The sequence below is a fragment of the Periplaneta americana genome, chromosome 3 (genome assembly GCF_040183065.1).
Source record: "Periplaneta americana isolate PAMFEO1 chromosome 3, P.americana_PAMFEO1_priV1, whole genome shotgun sequence".
In the NCBI taxonomy this organism is placed as follows: domain Eukaryota; kingdom Metazoa; phylum Arthropoda; class Insecta; order Blattodea; family Blattidae; genus Periplaneta; species Periplaneta americana.
In genome coordinates, this window is record NC_091119.1 from 189,554,648 (window position 1) to 189,575,116 (window position 20,469).

Sequence of the window (20,469 nt, forward strand, 5' to 3'; positions counted from 1 at the left end):
CTTCACTGCTACACAAGACTGTCTGGCTTGCTCTCCACTGACTTTAACAACACTGCCTTACTGACTGACTGACTGACTGACTAAAAATTGCTCAAGTTCGCTCGCGTTTCTTCTTTTATAACTAAACCATAGTTTCTGGAGAGTTCGCCAAAGGTTCCACTCTCGAATAATCTGGATTTCCACTTCGACGGACTTCTGGACGATTCGGGAGGGTCCGTCCCCCCCTTCACTCCGCACGTAGCAGTTTGCTTCCATCTTCACTCGGCAGGTAGCAGATGCGCGCGCAACCTCCCCTCACCGCGTTGCCGTAATACACCCCTCTGCCCTCTCAGCATGCAGATGCTCCTGTACCAGCGTTTCGTCTGCCGCGCGCCCTGTCGGACACGTGTTCGAACCCCGGTGCAGCTGTCACAATATTTAAATAGTAATAAATTAAAATTAGTCTTGAATTATATACATCAACTGCCAATGAGATTACCACGCATTTAAATTGTGATAAATTAAAATTATTGTTGCATTATATAAAACAACTTAAAATAAAAAATGAGATTACCGAATTTACAGGGTGTCCAGTGCACACCTTGAACACCCGCAATATACACCCCTGTCTGAAACATCTATTTTTGAACTTACTTCTACACACTTCCCGCATCAGCGAGCTATTAGAAACTGGATTCGTCACTTGCCATTCTGACACTACAGTTCAAATGAAGATGGTGTCGTCACATAAATCCTTACTTCAGTTATTATCCTAGCTGCTACACCTCACTCTAGCGCTGTACCTTTGAGATGCTCCATTAGAGATGTCAGAAGTAGATTCTTTAGTTGTGGCAGTGTTGAGAGATGGAAGTTTTTCGAGTTCAGACCATCTTCTTCTTCTTCAGGCTCTACAACTCTCAGATGAAAGTTTTGGCCTCCTGAACAACTTTCTTCCATTTCTTACGGCTTCCAACTATCTTTGTCCAATTTTCCACCTTCATCAATTTCAAATCATTCAGGACATCATCCTCACATCTATTTTTTGGTCTACCCTGCTTTCTGTTAACTATTGGTTTCCATTTGTATATTTGTTTGACCAGTCTATTATTCTCCATTCTATTTATATGACCAAACCATCCTAATCTTAGCGATTTTATATGAGTTATGTTGTTGTTGTTATCTAATGCCGGGCTTTGGCAACGAAGCCATTAGCGTTCTTGCTCTCCAATATTTGTCTGTGGTGGATCCATCAGGTAGAACTTCACAGGTTTGTAGATGATCTTCAGTCATTTCTTCTTCTTTGTTACATAGAGGGCAATTTGGATTTGTGTAAATTCCTATTTTATTCAAGTGTTTGGCCAAATAATCGTGTTCTGTAAGCAGTCTGAATTTTGCTACTGCAGATTTACGTGGGATTTCTGGAATAATTTCTGGTTTTGTATTAAAATGCTCCATTTTTTATCTTTGGCTTTGGTACATAATGCTTGATTTTATATTTATTTTTAATTAGTCTTTTGATGGATGTAAAAGGTAGGCTTGTATTTGTATTCTGAATTAAATTGGATCCTTTTTTGGCAAGAAAGTCAGCAGTTTCATTTCCAGTAATTCCGCAATGTGCATTGCAATTGAATTCTTTTCTGTAGCTTTTGAAGTTGTTGGATCATTTTGTGACATTCTTTATATGAGTTATTATGTTCCTATTCTTTATCAGCTCATTTGGTTCACTGTTATTTTAATTCTCCATGTACAATCATTCATTTTAGTTGGACCAAAAATTTTTCTTAGTATTGCTCTTTCAAAAATTAGAAGTCTGTGTTTTATGGAGTTTTTAAGGACCCATGTTTCGCTGGCATAAGTTACTACAGGTCTTATTGTAGTACAGTATAGCTTAAATTTGGACTGTTTAGATATCAATTTACTTCTAAATAACTGCAGGTTATTTTTAATATAATGGCATATATTTTATATGTTATATTTAATAACATTATTGGTCTGTAGTCGCTACACATTAATCTATCTCCTTTTTTAAAGATTGGGCAGATGATTCCTTCATTCCATTGTGTTGATAACTTCTCTTCTTCCCATATCTTTGTCATCAATTTATGCAGTTCTTGTTTAAGCATTCTTCCCCCGTATTTTATCAAATTCGGTGGGATGTTGTCTGATCCAGGAGCTTTATTTGTTTTTAGATTGTTAATTATATGACATACCTCATTAAAAGTTCGGACCATGTGAATTTATTTTAAATTTAAATCATTCACAGTAGTCGTTTGAATATATTTTTGTATTAATTTCAGGAAGTAATTAACAGTATTGGTGTGGAATTACTATCCAAGATCCTAGAAAGACTTGCAAAACACTACCGTACAGTTCGTAGTGGTTTTCCTGATCTTTTCGTGTGGGACCCACAAAGGGCTAAGGTTTGTATGGATTTTATTTCATGTGTCGTGTGCATTTCTACCAGTTAGGTTATGTTTTTACTTCTGACACTAATATTATATTCTACTGTAACTTATGCCCAATGGCTTACACAACAGTTTGCTATTGTGTTTGACTCTCGGCAATGACCATGCTCATATTAACCAGAATTTCTGACATCATCATATGTCATAATGAAATAGACTGACTTTACAGTGTTTCCACTTATCTTAACGTTTTACTTCTTTAGCTAATTTCAATCATTATTATATTTAATTTAACTAATATCACTTGTTTTACTTCTTATGCTTTTTATGTTTGTTACAGTGCAAATTTGTAGAAGTGAAGGGACCAAATGACAGATTGTCCATTCCTCAGAAAATGTGGCTCAATTATCTCACAAAATGTAATGCTGATGCAGAAGTGTGTTATGTGGAAAGTAAGTTAGAGTATGTCTGTTTTTTAGATATAGTGTAATGCATATTTATCCATGACCATAACGAAAAACATGCCTTTACTAAATACTTTTGCGTTTGTAAAGTAGGCATTTATTCAACATTACTTTATTCCATTAGTGAGATAAAGACTTCACCTCACAGTTTGAACTTTATCTCACAGTTGATTAGTATTTTCCTTGTACCTGGGTACACACGTATACTTTTCCATTCAACTATTACTCAAGAAGTTAATATATTAGTTATTAGATGTCACTACCTCTACTTCTTTATTACCATTTCTTAAATATACATACACTCAATCTCCTTCTCTTTTCTCTATCTACTACGTCGTAATTTGTGCATTGCATTCATAACTAATATGTATTTTTTTTTAATTTTGTAATAATTTACCTTTTGGGATGCGAGGAGACTTGAACCTGCGAAGTTGGGTTTATAGGATTTTAAAACAACATTCGTTACGCGTTGGTCAACTGAGCTAAACACACACGATGATAAATTATGTTTTAATATTCCTGTTAAGTTTACAGAAGTAAAATGTGAAATTATTTTAATCACATTAGTCCCGTGAACACTTCTAAATAATCCCTGAAACTTCAAAAAGACGAAAATACACGTTTAAAATAAAAAAAAATATATTTATATTAAAATTATATAATTAATTATAATTTGTTATTTATCCAACGCCTTAGAGACCATTCTTCACCATTCATGGCCTCCTACTTCATAACCTACCTAGTACACGTATCAATTCTAAAATCCATGCCATGATATGTCATTATATGAGGACTTATTTTCAACATATTTTCTTTTATAAAACAGAATTTTTCGTTATGGTCATGGATAAAATTATGTATGGTACTTGTGAGCGTGATCTTTATTGCACGCGTGCTTAAATCTTTCCACTCGTGCAATAAAGATGCACTTACCTCACAAGTACCATAAATAACTATTTATTGTAAAACATTTTGAAAAAATTTTTTTTTATTTTTATTTTAATTTCATTTTATTTTATTTTTATTTTTTTGTTTGGATATTGTAAGTATAAAGGAAATAATAATTTAAATCACTCTTGTCCCGTGTCACAACTGCATGGTCTAAGACATCATGGCTTGGACTAGTGGTATGGAATCTGTGCTGGTTCATGTCATCTCATGGGGGAAGAAATTTTCTCATGAAATGTCAGCCATCATACAGAAATGGTATCCACCAGCATAGTGATGAATTTGAGGATCTACTAGAGTGAGTAGTGTAATTCGGTTTTGTAATACATTTATGGCATTCTATAGATCTTACATTATCATTGTAGCTTTGAGATGTGAAACGAGTAAAAAATTATGTTGTTGTTGTTTTCTAATGCCAGACGTTTGACAATAAAGTCATTTGACCTCTTGCACTCCAATATTTTTCAAAGATATTATCATGACCAGCCACTGAAGCACAGATTGAAAATGGCAAATTGTAGCCGATTTAAGTGAACACCATATTTTAATGTTTTGGTGGCTACTTCATTCACACACAACCCCCAGAATGTCTGGAGGACCACACCTGCTGTTGGTCGACGGGTCCACTGGACCTAGCTGGGAGATCTTGTTGATCACCAGCTTTCCCTCCTTAAGCCACTGGAGGACGATTTTAGTGCCATAGCAGGTCAGCACTAGGAACAGAAACGTAGAAAGAGGGGGAAGGAAAGGGAAATGAACCCCTAGGCCTCGAATGCTCTAATGCCGTCGGGGTCGAAGAAAGTAAGAGTTCAGTTAGAGGACTGGATAGGAAAGGGTAAAGAGAGAATTAGGTATTGAATAGAGGAAAATTATACCAAATTCAGTCATTAAGGGCCATATTCATAGACACTCTTAGCGCGGGCTTCTGGTGGATGACCAGCGAAGTAACGTTTTTCGTTTTCATAAACCAGTGTTAGCGATATGATATGATATGAATCCTGTACAAGTAACCAGTCGATAGCCGGGGCTAGTTTAGTACGCTTGTAGCACGGGCTAGCGAAATGTCTATGGATAGCACCCTTTCTCATCAAGCTGACCAGTGCTAATGGATGAGTAGCCCCTCCCTTTAGTTCAGCTTGTAAAATTATGCTTACTAACAGCTGCACCACTGGAAGGTAGGGATGGGACATTGGGTATTTGTCCAGGTTGGTTCCTTAAAGCCTTCAATGGGAAGGATTAATGGCTCTCCCCCCTGTATCCGCAGCAGCCAGTAAAAAATTATAACACAATACAAAGTAAATAGTCGAATGAAACTGAAAATAATAATTAAAAAAAATAACAATTTTATTGTTTTTTAAAGTTTTTTAGAATGCGAAATCTGCGCGAAATTGCTTGCTTTTTACTAAATATTCACCAAAATTAAACCATTTCCGTTATCGAAATCAGGGTCAAATAATCGTCATAAAATCACACTCCTAATCATCTTCATTTTATATTTTTATTTTATTGTGTGGCTTCTTCTTTTGTATCAGCATTAGAATTTATTTGAAGGTTAATGCAATGGAGAACTAATCTTGAAGCATCTCATTTAATTTCATTTCAGCAACAGGTTCAAAGAGATGCAAGCGAAAGAAGACTGTAGCTGAGAGTGAAGATGAAGATGATGACATTTGATTCTGTCATCAGTAATCTTCGTAATAAGTGCAATTCAGGGTGCTATAAACTGAGTGGAATGCTCTTCATAGGATGTGCTGACACAACTGAATGGTACAAATATCCAGAGATTATATTAATCCTGTTTAGCGTTATCAGTTTATGAAACTGTCCTTCATATATAATGCTTAATTAGTTTAATTTCTGTTCTATCCTCATTATTTAAATATTTTAAATATCTCTCATTTTGCTTCATATGTTAATATACACATATTAAATGTGTTCATGCATATGAAGAGGGACCACTTGGCAGTAGCGGCTCGTCGTAAAAAAATAGGTGAAGTGGTGTTCACATACACAAATGCATGAACAGTTTTACCAATATGAGTAGGCCTACAATTCGTAAACTAAGTACAATTTTACTAATTCTAGAACACTTGCAAACAGGAAAATTAATTTATTTCAGTCGACCTGGTTGGCGAGTTGGTATAGCGCTGGCCTTCTATGCCCAAGGTTGCGGGTTCTATCCCGGGCCAGGTCGATGGCATTTAAGTGTGCTTAAATGCGACAGGCTCATGTCAGTAGATTTACTGGCATGTAGAAGAACTCCTGCGGGACAAAATTCCGGTACATCCGGCGACGCTGATATAACCTCTGCAGTTGCGAGCGTCGTTAAATAAAAAACATTACATTAATTTATTTCAGGACTCGCCCAATTTCTTGCATAAAGCCGCAAACCTGTCGATAATGTCTTCATAAAGTGTCTGAGTTTAACTGAGGGTGGAGAGTATATCTCTATGCAAAGCTATGTGGAGTGTAATCCTGATAAAATAACATAGAGCCAGCTAATTTACCATTGCAGGGATGGCTGCTTGGACACAAGGAATGAGGATACTATTCTCGAGTTAGGTAGTACATACTGTACTGTAACATTTCACAGCCCTTAAATAATAGCCCCGGCCTTGGAGACCAACTTCAACTCTTCTCTGTTGTTAGTACCGTTAGATCTGCAAACTGGTTACTCCAACTACAAGAAGTCTGACAGTTCTCCGTAACTGAAAGACTCAGAAACGCACTTCACTCTTACAATATTTTTTAGTGCGTGATGTCACGTTACCATGGAAACCAAGTGCTGTATGAGAATGGAAGCCCAAGTAATTTCACCTCTACAATATTGCAAGTTTCAGTAGACACTGCTCGGCGCTCGTAACTGTTGACATTATTTTATTCGGTGGACGGTTACAGATACTATTTATACAACTAAATACTGTTCATAACGAGGGAAAAGAAAACTTTTTTTATTTTAGAAATACGGTATTGGTAATAACTAAAATTAATTATTAATAAGAGATAAAATTATGTTTTTCATGTAAATAGGTGAAGCGGCACTTCACCTACTTCACCTGAATAACCGCCCCTGCCACTTGGTGGCTTCTTGTTTCAGATGTAATCTTTAAAAAAACAGAGAGAGCATTTAAACTGGTGAATGTTTTTATGCGTTTGATATGATGACATCCTAAGCAATAAACCGTGTAAATATTGAAGTCCTGCATCAACTGGATCATGCTCAAATCAGTGTCTATATCTGAAACTAGAAAGCCACCAAGTGGTCCCTTTTCATATGCACACACACAAATATATACATGCATGTCCGACATATCTCATTCATTAATATCATATCAAATTTTTTATAAATCAAAACTGTGTTTCATCTACTGTATTATTTATTACATTTAGTATTTTGCGTTGCATGATTCATCATCATCATCATCATCGGCACTACAGCTGTTATGAGCCCTGGCCTCCCTCAGTAGGTGTTGCCACCTGTCTCTGTCCTGTGCAACAGTCCTCCAGTTCCTGTATCCCAATCTTACAAGATCCTCCTCCACTCCAGTCCATCGCAGTTGTGGTCGTCCTCGTCTCCTTTGACCTCCAGGTTTTGTGAGAATAATTCTTTTACAGGGTTCTGAGTGTTGCATGATTAGCTGATTTTTTTTTTCGTCGTATGTTTTTGTTCTTTGGCCATGAAAGATAACGCGGCTCGAGTTTTCATTTCAAACTTCAGTTGTACAAAATTAAATTTTGTATTCTGGATAGAGATATATTTTCAAAAACATAAATATTGACTTTTTGACTACATTTTTTATTTTTATAAATTGTAAATTCAGAAAAGTAAAATGATGATGGTAGATACGTCTCAAATCTTTCTTTATTTTGGTTGTCATTGTTATCACCATACCATCATCATAACAACAACAACAATAATACTGTATTCCAGGTGTTTAGAATATAAAAAAAGCTCAGAATAAGTAAGTTTCTATTGGTGTTTTTGATATGATATAAGAAGAATTGTACATTTCTCAGAAAGAAAAACTTGAAACATACCATTGCAGTCTGTTGGTATACTAGTCTTCTGCAAAGAAAAAATATATATATGTATATGAAAAGACTTAGATGTTTAGTAAGACATTAAAAATTCCTATAAAATTCTCATATTTTATCCATTGAAAATTAAAACGTAAAATAAGGTTTGAATTTTGAGATTGCCAGTAATCATAGGAATAGAATATTTTCACACTTAATGATATGTAGCTTAATCATCATCATCATCATCATCATCATCATCATCATCATCATCATCATCATCATCATCCAGATGTTTCTTTCTTTTTTTAATTGACATGCTGAAAGAGTTCTTAGTTGGAAATCGAAATAATTTTATACAAGTGCATTTATATGTAAATTTTGAATTTTAAATCAGTTACCATACATAGAATCTCGAAGTTGGGTTCGAGAAGTATATGTATATTAAGTAAATAGTATATCGGTTTTGAAAGAGTATTTTCACAATTTTTTGAAGGAATATTTATGTTCCTTATAATGGGTAGTAGTTATGATGAATAGAATGAAGTTGTAAATATTTTAAGACAATCTCTTAATGGTGCTGTTGTTGTTCAATGATAAATACTTTGTAGAAAAGACAATACTGTATTTACTCGCTTGATTTTTGCTCTCGCAATATTTAAGCACCAATTTTGAATTTTTTCATCCTCGTTTAAGTTTCGCATTTTTTAATAGTAAGAAACAAAAGACAGTAAGACTGGTCACCACTTACAGTGGCAATGGGAAAGGGAAAGTGTAATGTCCTCACCATAGCATGCCCAACACCCTCTGCTTTACTTGAGTGTACGGTGTACAGTGTATTTTTTTTTTTTATTTCTCTCGTAATTTACTGACCTATATTTTCAGGATGATTTTTGGCCTCCAAAAAATGCTAAATATACGCGAGTAAATATGGTAATTAAAGAAGTAAAATCGACTGGACTGTCTTAGAAATATGTTACATCTTAAAATTGAAAAGAATAGTTTATGTGAGTGCCTTAAGGTACATCTCTGCCAAAGGAACAATGAGGAACTTCTTTGTTGCCAGTTACAGTGAAACCTGTTCAAGATGGAAGTCCTAATTTTTTTTCCGTTGTGGACAGGTTTCCGTATTATTCAGGTGTGACATTAAAATGGAATATTTTGCCATTCATATACATGAAAAACAAAATGGCATGCTGCAAACTGCAAGAAGTACAAAATATTCCATTTAACACTAATCACATTAAATCAGCTTTCTGTAGCTCATTACGTTGGTGAATCATCTTGATTAAAATCTTATTTTGTGTATAAATATTATCATAACTCACTCATTAGTCATTAAACATTACTAAAGTTTACTAATCTCATTCTATTTAATATCTAACACTACACTCTAATACTGTACTGCATATCAATGCACATTATTAATTAATTGGACTAGGAGCCATCTGTTAGAAGCCTTGAATTCTGGTTTATTTAATTTCTTTCCCAGTTCAATAGCTTGCTTTGCAGAATAGATCCAAAAATTGTCTTGTTCTTTGAAAGGTCATGAAGAACCCATTCCGACAACAGTTCATTTATTTTCACATAAACAGTTGCTTTCTGGTTCCTTTTGTGTCACCAATATTGGCCGCACGCCACTAACTCATTATGATCTTTATTTTTTAAAGTGTCACACCTGAGTTTTCCACAACTGTACTTCTATATTATTGCTCATAGACTTTGTTTCTAATTTTCCTTTGTCTCGATAATTTTTACTTCATCACTTAATGTTAATGCCACATTTTATGCAACTTTTTTCTTTTACCTGGAAATCACTACACTTGCGCTCTGTGTAGCTACGACAGTATACGGGTGTGAAGCATTGAAAATGTTTGAAGGGACTCCTCTGCCTAGTCAGCAGGGTAATAAAATTTATGATCGACAGGCCAACACACCCTCGCACCCTCTAGAATTTTGCAAAGAAAACTTGTTTTTATCTCAGTGACCTACATATTTCGTATATTCCTTGAAATTACACGCTGTTTCAAAATATAGTGTGTCCAAAATATTGTTTCCGTTTTGAACAGTAGCAGACAGTTTCCGTTTCCGCGTTGGACAGTTTCCATTTTATTCAGGAAAAATTACACATAATACATACAAATTTCCCCGGGACTAATAAATTGTTCCGAAATAGACAGGATTCCAGATTATTCAGGTTCCGATTTGAACAGGTTTCACTGTATTATGTAGGTTTTTTTTAATGGTAATATCAGTAGAAACGTGTTATCTACACTAGTTCAACTCTTTTTGAAAAACATTTTGTAGCAGATTTTTATTTGACATATTGTTTCCACATTTAACTGTATCTAGTGGATCAGTTCCATTATTCGGTTATTCAGTTTTTCTAATATCAGCTATGAAGCACTTCTTGCAATAGCTGTAACAGTTTGTATTAACTTAAGAAGAAAAGAAAAGAAAGCATAAATTTTGGAAGTGACTAACTCTTTAGACCTGTTTCACACATACACGGCAACCGTCTAAACCATACATGGGACAATTTTCGGTTACGTGAGGCACTCGATTTGAAATAGTTTGTTTACTAGGAGATGAGACTGCAGAGTAGGATGGGAAATATAAACTGCTGTGACCTGCGTCACCTTATCGTAATCGCTAAGGCGGTCAGTGGCGAATTATTAGGAAAGCTCTTGGTTAACGTGAGAGACTCGAAAACTTTTATTCAATTTGACAAATTAATTCGGCAGCTTTAATCATAAACCTCTTTACTGTTTCTCCGTCGCTGAATTGATTTAAATCACAGGCGAGAAATTACGTAACTAGCCAATAATATTCCATCACGTTGTCTACGTTTATTTTCTTGAATATTCTGGCGTTTATCAAGATTGCTTATTAGATTTGCATGTTCTCGACCTAAAATAATTTCAGAAAATCATATTTCGTTTTCTACGCACAATTGATATTTTTTTTATAAATTTCTTTTGGAAATAATACGTACAAACAACATTTAATTCCTCGTACCTTCTAATGCAGCGTGTTTAAGGTATAATGTCGTATTTAGTATACTACTGTATGCAAATAGTACGAAAAAAAATACTTTATGACATAGGGAGTAATGTCGTTGTATATTAAATTTATTAATGCCTAATAGGATTTTCGAGCATAACACACATCGTATGTTTTCCCCTTCTAAAAAAAAAAAACTCTACCTCCCATTTCTCATGAAATAATCATTTTCTAACTTGTACACTCTGCTTTGATAATGCCATTATGCCACCACTGATATTGCTTATGAAACTGATATAGAACCTGCCCACGCCTATGAGCTGCGTGAGGGGAGGAACAGGGACTGTGAAGATGATGTCACTCAGAGTGATAAGCTCTGTGAAGGTCAGTGAGGCACTAATTCTCAAGTGAGGCACGATGCCCATGTATGGTCTGAACGGCACTGTTTACACGGTTAAAGGATGAAGATTATACTAGAGCTTTAATATGCACCGGTGCTGTCTATATGGTAAGCGGTCACTACAAATCCGGTGACCGTCGTCATCTTAACAGCACAACACGCAGCAGAATGAGCGGTTGAATAGCTTCCTTCACATGTGTCGTGTTTGTTGTCCGGTTCCTTAATTTATGACCAACATTGTACATTAATATTCAGTGAATTTTAGTATGTATGAAATCAGCATTGCTATAACGCGTCTACAATACATTATTAACTGTTTATCCCTGTTTCTTTCATCAGTAAGTAACATTGAGACACAAGCTGTAACTTTTACAGAAACAAGCAACGAGAGCTAAAGAGTTGCTCTTTGTTCCTTTGAAGGTATGTGCATTTAGATGATGAGAGAAATAACGTATTTTCTTTAAATTTATTACACTGTCGATTTTAAAGTACATTTTCCTTGTGGCCTACAGCAAAATCAATATTATATGTAGTATACAGTCCTTAAGCAAGTGCATTCTATTTCATGAGAACTCCACATCTTTAATCTATGAGTGGTTGCTATGTGAAACTTTTTCTCACATTTTTTAAAACATTGTATTTTATTTCTTAGAGCCATATTCACCAAAGTTGGTAATTTTTTATCCTGGTTTTCAGCTAAAAATCTTAGATAACAGCTACTGCAACAAAATCATCCCCGTTAATTGGGATTATCTGGGTTTAAAACTTTACCGGAGAAAGGTTGACTGATAAAATACTGTCAAATAGGGTGAAATTGGCTGATTTTAGATTTCATATTTTAACATTTATGAAATAAACAAAGGTAGGAACTTGGTTTTTCTTGTGTAATATAGGTCTAGAGCTCTAGTATTAAAATTCCTGCCTTTGTTCAGTGTTGCCTGTAACAGATAGGGAAATAGTACATTATGCAACGAGCCTATAATGGTAGTAATTAAGACGCGAGTATGTTTATGAAACGAGCGCGAGTTTCATAATTTTCATATGAGCGTCTTAATTACCATTATAGGCAAGTTTCATACGACTTTTTATGCTCGACCATATTTCTAACTTGAAATTATTCATAAGTGTTCATATTATTCATATCTGACTGGGGAGCGGAAGTGACCTTGTGCAATATCTCGTAAATTGTGAGATGTGCGCAGACGCGAAATTATTGATTTTTTCCGAGGAACAAATGTCATTGACCTTGATATAATCTAGAGAGTAAAATGAACATTAATCTTGATATAACCTGGAAATTGATTTAGACATTGAAAAACGAGATGACAAATTGAATTTATTTGAATATTATTTACAATTAACGCTAATTATTATAGTAACAGAACATAATCTTCTGCGACAGTATTGGATTTCCAGCCTCCGTGACGTTTCGTTAGTTGTCTTTCGATTGCATATCCGAGAATAATCGATACTTGCGCTTTCATATTGCTTCCTGATTGGTAGAAAACCTGAACTTTAATGAATAGGTGTACTTTAATGAGCTCCATTAAAGGGCTGCTATCAGGTGTATAATTACTACATTTCGGCATGATCGAGCATAAAAAGAATTATATATCTCTTGAATGGCTATTGTTTTCATGAATTTGAAAACCATGTTGGGTCCGATACTTTTCTCACTGGAAATTTAACTGAAGTACCTACCTATTTGTTAACCCCATGCTATTGTTTGCCACTGTTGCCAGTTACAGCTGTCATTTTGTCACTGCACCGTTGTATCGTTTTGCAAATAATCATCTGACAAAAGAAGTACCTGGGTTCGAATTCTCAGATCCCAACGAAACTTTCATGTGAGTTCACATAGAAGGGATTTTTACGTCATTTATAGTATGTTTATATGAGCTGTGATTTGTATGTTTTGTTCAGAATCTGAGCTTTAAAACTTTGCAAGATACTGGAAATTTAAATATACATTTCACCTTTCATATTACAGTTAACGTAGCAACCACTTAAATTGTTGAGTTTGAAATAGAATATGCTTCAATATAAACGAATTCAATAGCTGCATTATGCTTTTGTTTAAATTAAAGGATGTAAGACGTGAATTTAAACTATAATATAACCAAAGATTGCAGGGAATACCAAAAACGTCACGTCTTTTCTATTATAAATGCACAAAGTGTACTCGTAATTTCGAGAAAATAATGATTATGTAGCGATTAAGAAAAAAAAATATAATAATAAAAATATATAAAATGTTATTTTCCTTTTGTATTCCATTAGTTCAGTCACACATTGTTAGTTTGTTCTAGAACTGCCAAATATGCTTGCTTACATATTATATGAAGATTTTTGCCTATTCTACCTCTCCACCTAGTTTTGTAACTTAGATCAGCATTTTTAAATGGTTCAATGCCAGTGTGAGTTTGTTAATGTGAAGCACATCAAAATTTGTACAGTATTTTCAAATAAAATAAACATATGAAAGACTAAGTAAACTAAAAAGAAAAATATTTCATCCACAGCCAAATTATATACTTTAGGGATAAGATGTTCTCAACTGTTTTATACATTATTTTCGGCATTTGAAATTTTGAAAATTAAATGTTTGTAGTTTCTATACTTGTTTTTTTGAAAGATGGGACATGACAGTTTAGCGGCCGAACTTGGAACTACAGTGCTATGTTGCCAATATGGACTACCACGCTGCCAGCTGATGGAACGTATCAACTGACGTTACGATGGCTGACGTTAAAACATTCATTGACAATTTACGTGAAGGTAAGAAAACAATACAAAAATCGACAGAGAATCAAAGACGAAACGTACCAATTCTAACACTGTATGCACAACAAATGTTGCCAAGAGAGCTATTAAGCACTCGCCATGTGGGAACGGTAAGTTTGGCAACTCAACCATTGTTACCATAGCAACAGACCTACCACGCTGTGTGACATTCAGTTGTTTTTCCGATTGCAATGCTCCTGTCATGTCCCATCTTAAAAAAAAAACAAGTATAGTGTTTTATAAAAAAACATTTGTTCCTTTTGTATTTAAAGTTTTTCTTGTCTTGCAGGCTTTGTATCTGTGTTTAAGTAGTGTCATAAACGATTGTTTTATCTAATGATATAGCATCTTTTATGATTCTGATAGTAGTTTAGAGTTTGATAGTATAAAGTATTAGATAACTAGTTACATATAAATTAATTTAAGCTGCCTTTAAATATTGGTATAATATTTTGACAGTATCTCTTGCTGTAAGTTACACATTTTACACGATACCTCCAATATAATAGTGTATGCTGTTACGAAAGTGCACTGAGGAATCTGTATTATAAGGAAGTAATGTGATTGATTATGTCAGAGTCTATTTTTAAATAGAAGTCTTCAGATAAAACACTGTACAACAATTATTTTTAAATTCGTGGTATAAAAATAAAGAATGATAGATTTTAGAAGAAGATAGAGCTTCAATGTGAAATGAGCACTTCTTCTTGGTAAGAAATTCCCTTATTTGTACATGAAAGGAACAAGAAAATTGCCTTTCTGTATTATGTATCCTAATGAAAACAAATTTATTTTAGTAGTAGTCGGTGCTTTTCTTCTGGAGAAAAAGGTGGTGGCACTCTGTAGATTATATTACAGAGGTGATGTCCAGTGCATGGGAATTTTGTCGTTTTAACCTAAGACTTTCAAGGCCTAGTTGAAGTGAAAGAAAAGTTATGTTAAAAACATAATTATTGACGCATTTCTCAGTTCCATGATGAAAAATACAACAAAAAGGTACCGGATCACCATTCCGGCACATTCCACCAGAGGAAAAGCATTGGTACTAGTTTATATATTTTGAAAGCTTTTGTATGTTCATACTGATTTTCAATGCTCAGATTTATAATTTTGTTCCAAGCCTAACTATATTGTATTAAGCATTAACTCTGTGCTGACGAATAACTTTAAATCGAATTTTTACTGTGATGTAATGTAGTCTTGTTTGCATTGATTGTCGTTAACGACTGTGTAAGCAAGACTATGGGCTCTTTTCATTGGAAATTTCTTAGAAGACTAAATTTAATAACACATAATCACATTCTGAGCAGAAAGAAACTATTTGCAATTCGTTATTTATGAAAGACTAAGTAAACTAAAAAAATATATATATTCATAATTTATTGTTACAACAGTCAAACTTGTCAGTATACAAATGTGATTGAATACTCAGATGCTATTTATACATATTAAAAGATAAATGGTTAACTTTTTCGGTTCAGAAGAACCGTCTTTAGATCTAAATTTAAAAGTCATGTTGAGTTCAGATAAGTTTGTGAAATAATATCATCACAGTCTACTATATACAGTCACGAAGCTTGAGTTTTGAGGGTGCTAGAAACAATAGACTGTGACGGTTCTGTAATGAGGCGATATTAGCGATCCTAGTGGTGAGCAACTACCTAATGTTTGCTTATTTACTACGTATTGAGCTTCGCGACTGTATATACTAGACTGTGATATCATATAAATTAGTTTTTATTTTTCAGTCAATCACTTATCATGTTAAGATGGCAGAAATGGATTCTGTTACATCAAGATCTAATGTTAATATACGTCACGAATATTTTCGACTTACTTTCAAGTCATCTTCAGGTGATAGTTTTCTAACAAACAAACATTTGAACTAGGTGAAAATATTATTTAAACATCTTTATAAAACACTAGTAAATAGTCTGACCATGCATACTTTACATATAATGGTTGTTGAATGGCGTACGTAGTCTTAAAATTAAGATTGACATACATATAGAAATCCTTCCAATGAACATAATAAAATTATAATACAGTATATTGAGAGGCATGCAGTGTGCCTGAATTATGAAATTAAAATCGTTTAAAATTATTATAAATGAAGAGTTCGCGGGAAAAACGATGAATGTCACATTTCTGTTAAGGTTTAGATAATCTAATTGAGTCTAACTGCAAGATGTAGTGCTGTTTCTATACAAAATAAAGGAAAGGATTACTGTATTCGTGGTGATAATTCTCCTTTTTACCATTTTTCATAAGAACAACATTAAATTTCGCAGTGATCCATTGAATTAGATAATGACATCAACCTTAAGAAAACTGTGACATTCATTTTTCCCGCGAACTCTTCATATATAAAACTGAAGACTAGGCTTGTTCTTTATGATGTTCAATGTATTGGAAGACTGTATGAAGTGGATGTAAAAGAAAATCTCGGTCTATTCGCCATGGTGAGAGGCATTATATGAAAGATGTACAGTGGAGGTTTTCAGATTATGTGCCCTTCTCATCTTCGCGTTACATGGTAGACTGAGCAGTTGAGTTTCTATGAATGGAGTACGAAAGGAAGTCAATTAATAAACCTACAGAGTACATTATAATGTAAACAAACAGTGGAGTATGTATGAAGTGAAAAGGAGAACATAATGAATAATAGTGGTGTATAGTCATTGGTTAAAATAGGTCATACACACCCTCCGCATCTGTTCTGTAAGTACAATGTTTTACCTTCGAGGTTTTCTCAACATTCCCATTTCACTTTATTTTGTTTTTGAAAATTTTCAACATTAACGTACTCCCAACCTATATTTCACGTATTTATTTTCAGATTATAAAGCACTATCTGTTCCGAAAGTTTCGTCTTCATGTCAGTGCATGAAGACATGTAATCTACTAATAATCAATACATTTTAATGTTATTTTGTAACAACAATCAGGAACTGGTATGTTTGTATATACAGGCACTGTCACTATGCTACTATTCTGTTACATATTCTGCAAATACATTTGTATCTGGTACTTGTAATTCTTATGAACATATGTCTCATGTCATTGCTATATGATGCTCTTGTTCCTCTCACACTCTCCCATTTAATACAAGTTCCCAGTGATTAATTACATTACGTCCTGTCAAATATATATATATATATATATATATATACACACATACATACAGTAAAATCCCTCGTAACCGGCAATACCAAAACAACGGCACTTTTGACTGGGCAAAAAAAAAAATTTTGATTCTACCACATTGCCACATTCTGGGCCGTCAGTTTTGCCACATTAGGAAGTTCGCACGAACTTTCGTTTTCAATGAATATTCGAACCTAAAATTAGTTTATTATTTCTGTTGTACGATGTGTTTTAACAAAGAAAATCCACACAGTTTTTATGTTTAATTAGTTATGTTCGGACTGTCAGTGTTGCCACATTAGAAGTTCGCACGAACTTCCATTTTCAGTGAATATTCGAACCTAACATTAGTGTATTATTTATTTGTGTTGTGTGATGTGTTTTAATAAGGAAAATCCACACAGTTTTTATGTTTATTTAGTTATGTTCGGGCTGTCAGTGTTGCCACATTAGGTAGTTCGCATGAACTTTAATTTTCAGTGAATATTATATTTAGAATTATTTGTGTTGTGTGATGTGTTTCAATAAGGAAAATTCACACCGTTTTTATGTTTATTCAGTTAAGAGCAACTGATAGAGAAATAAGCTTCACTTGGATACTGTTTCAACATTTGGCACCATGAAATATGAACTTTTTTTTTTTGTATATAACAGTAATTATTCAATTATCCGGCAAAATCTCGTATCCAGAACTAGCTTGGTCCCTTTGGTGCCGGTTAAGAGGGATTCTACTGTAGATACTTTTTTACTGTTGTTAAACGTTTTATTCTATTTTAACCAGTGTCATTTATATGCACCACTGTTACTCATTATGTTCTCCTTTTCACTTCATACATACTTCACTGTTTGTTTGCATTATAATGTTGTTGTTGTTTTCTAATGCCAGGCATTTGACAATAAAGTCATTTGACCTCTTGCACTCCAATATTTTTCAAAGATATTGTCATGGTTAGCCACTGACGCACAGATTTTGAGATGTTCTGATATATTTCAATTCTATGCAGATGCTTGGCCAAACAGTCATGGCCTGTTGCCAATCTAATTGTAGCTACAGACGATTTGCTATAATTTGCATTATAATATACTCTGTCGGTTTATTAATTGATCTGAAGAAGGTTCTTTCGAACCAAAAACGTTTATCATTTATTTTTTAATATGTATAAATAGCATCTGTGTATTCAATCACATTTGTATACAATTACAAAAAAAAAAATATTTCATCCACAGTCAGATTATATACTTAGAGTTGAAACTACTTCTATAAATATTATTGCAAAGAGAGAAACAAAAGTGCACAAAATGTAATAAATTATACTTTCATAAGCAGATGTGTTACTACTTTCCAATATCTTTACATTGTATTTATGAAATGTACTCAGCACTGCCTTTGGTGACGCATCACAGAAACTTCAGACAGACACTGCACTTTCGTCAGCAAAGGGTTTAATGTGATATTTTAGGTGAAATTGTATGATACATGAAACATTGTAAATCAAAATATTGTAGTATAGTGTTATTAATTATTATAATCTGCAATACTAAGTTCCATTATAATATAATTCTACTAGTAGTTGACACAGATTTTTAATTCTGATTGGTATTTTACCTATTCTACATGACATTTTATTGTATATTTTATTCAGTTTTTATTATAGGCTCGTATAGATATAAATGTGTTACATGTAAGAACAATTTACAAATCATTTCACTTTCATTTTATTTAAACTTCATAGTTTTGACTGACTTGTGTAGTGTATTTTTTTGTAAGAAATGTAGGTGGTTTAAATTAGTGGTTGGCAGGATCAGTGTTCTGTGACGTCAGCTCTTAGAGCAGTCATACCTTGTTTTAAGAACATTACAATTTAGACGTCTGAAACGGTTGGAACTTGTGATGGTATGTGAGGGCATAAATCCTCACATACCATCACAGCTGTTTCACTTCCACTTACACTGTAACGTGTGAAGCTGTTTCACTCTCTTAATCTCAACTGTAGCGTCTTGAAACATTCTTCCTGTCTCTAATGGTTTATCTAAACCCTTCCTAATCTGCTAGGTTCCCAATTCCCTAAAATCCGTGAATCGTGCTTCTATCGAAGCATCTCCGAGTTGTCTCATTGTTACATAGGAGCGAGTAAATAATAAATAATAAATCATTAACAACTAAGTGATAATTTATTATACTAAATGAAAAACTAAAACTAACAATGATAAAAACTATGATACATATTACTACACTAAAATGAATGAGGAGGTGACTAATGAGTCTTGACAAAAATCTAGCGAACACTACAACTAGGGAAGACGTTCATTCTTCTTCTGCATAACTCCGCCATAAGAGTCCAGCATGTACTTCCGGTAAATGCGTACTTATCGTCCAGACACACATGTCTTTCCGCATTAACGGGAGTAATCGTACTTTCACCGCGGCAATAAAACTGAATACAAACCTCCATGTCATAAGCACTATCACAAAGCCTGAAATATACCTTAGAAAGCATGATGGGATATTCAGATTGTCAATTTCTATAAATGAATACAATATAATATATATATATTTTTTTTTTATTTTATTACTCAGTCAATGACAAATCAATGTAAAATAATGACTATAAAATAAGTCATTATTTTACATTGATTTGTCATTGACTGAGTAATAAAATAAAAATATTATATTGTATTCATTTACTGAAATATACCACTCGAGCCTGAGTAGCAGTCCACAACTTGGCGGCATGATTCCAGCGTGCCCAGCGTCCCATGGCCGGCACTCTATAGTGATAATCTGTACGTTTGATTCCGTGCACCCATTACTTCTGCCATAGTATTGATAGCATTGTGAATTAATATGTAACAGGAGTAGATATTTTAATTAATCAAAATTAGATTGTAAAGATACAGATAGCAAAAAATCCCTATAGAGCAAATGCCTCCTACTCGTCTCTACTCACATTGCGAAAGGACAGGGAACCTTTCAATTTGCAAACTTAGAACTCACGGCATTTCTCCGGCGGCCTTGACTTGCCTTAGCCATCGAACATCACACCTGTTACACGAGTGAGTTTTTTCGACTCCACTTGCACTGCGAAAGGACAAAGTTCCTTTCAATGTGCAGGCTTGTTTCTTTCTCTATCCTGCAATCAGCTTTTCAAGCGCATCCCCCTGTATGTGGTACATAAGAGGTTACGTCCATTTTCGGCTTTTCTCCTTCAAAATTTTCTAGAGCTCTTTCAGTTGAGCAGCATAACCCAGAGTGAGACAAGTGGCCAACTGGCTTGGAGCTCACATACTCAGCTTCTCTCAATCAGAACTTCTATGCTTATTT

General features: G+C 34.1%; 1 protein-coding gene across 1 annotated transcript in view; it reads left to right on the forward strand.

Moving 5' to 3' along the window:
* The window catches only part of LOC138696919 (fanconi-associated nuclease 1-like), a 64,659-nt gene extending 44,963 nt beyond the window's left edge, over positions 1 to 19,696 (forward strand). The window contains exons 10-12 of the mRNA XM_069822410.1: positions 2,277 to 2,399; positions 2,725 to 2,836; positions 5,400 to 19,696. Coding sequence (XP_069678511.1) covers positions 2,277 to 2,399; positions 2,725 to 2,836; positions 5,400 to 5,470 — 306 coding nt within the window. The 3' untranslated portion in view covers positions 5,471 to 19,696. The remainder of the gene's footprint in view (positions 1 to 2,276; positions 2,400 to 2,724; positions 2,837 to 5,399) is intronic.
* The last annotated feature ends 773 nt before the right edge of the window (positions 19,697 to 20,469 follow it).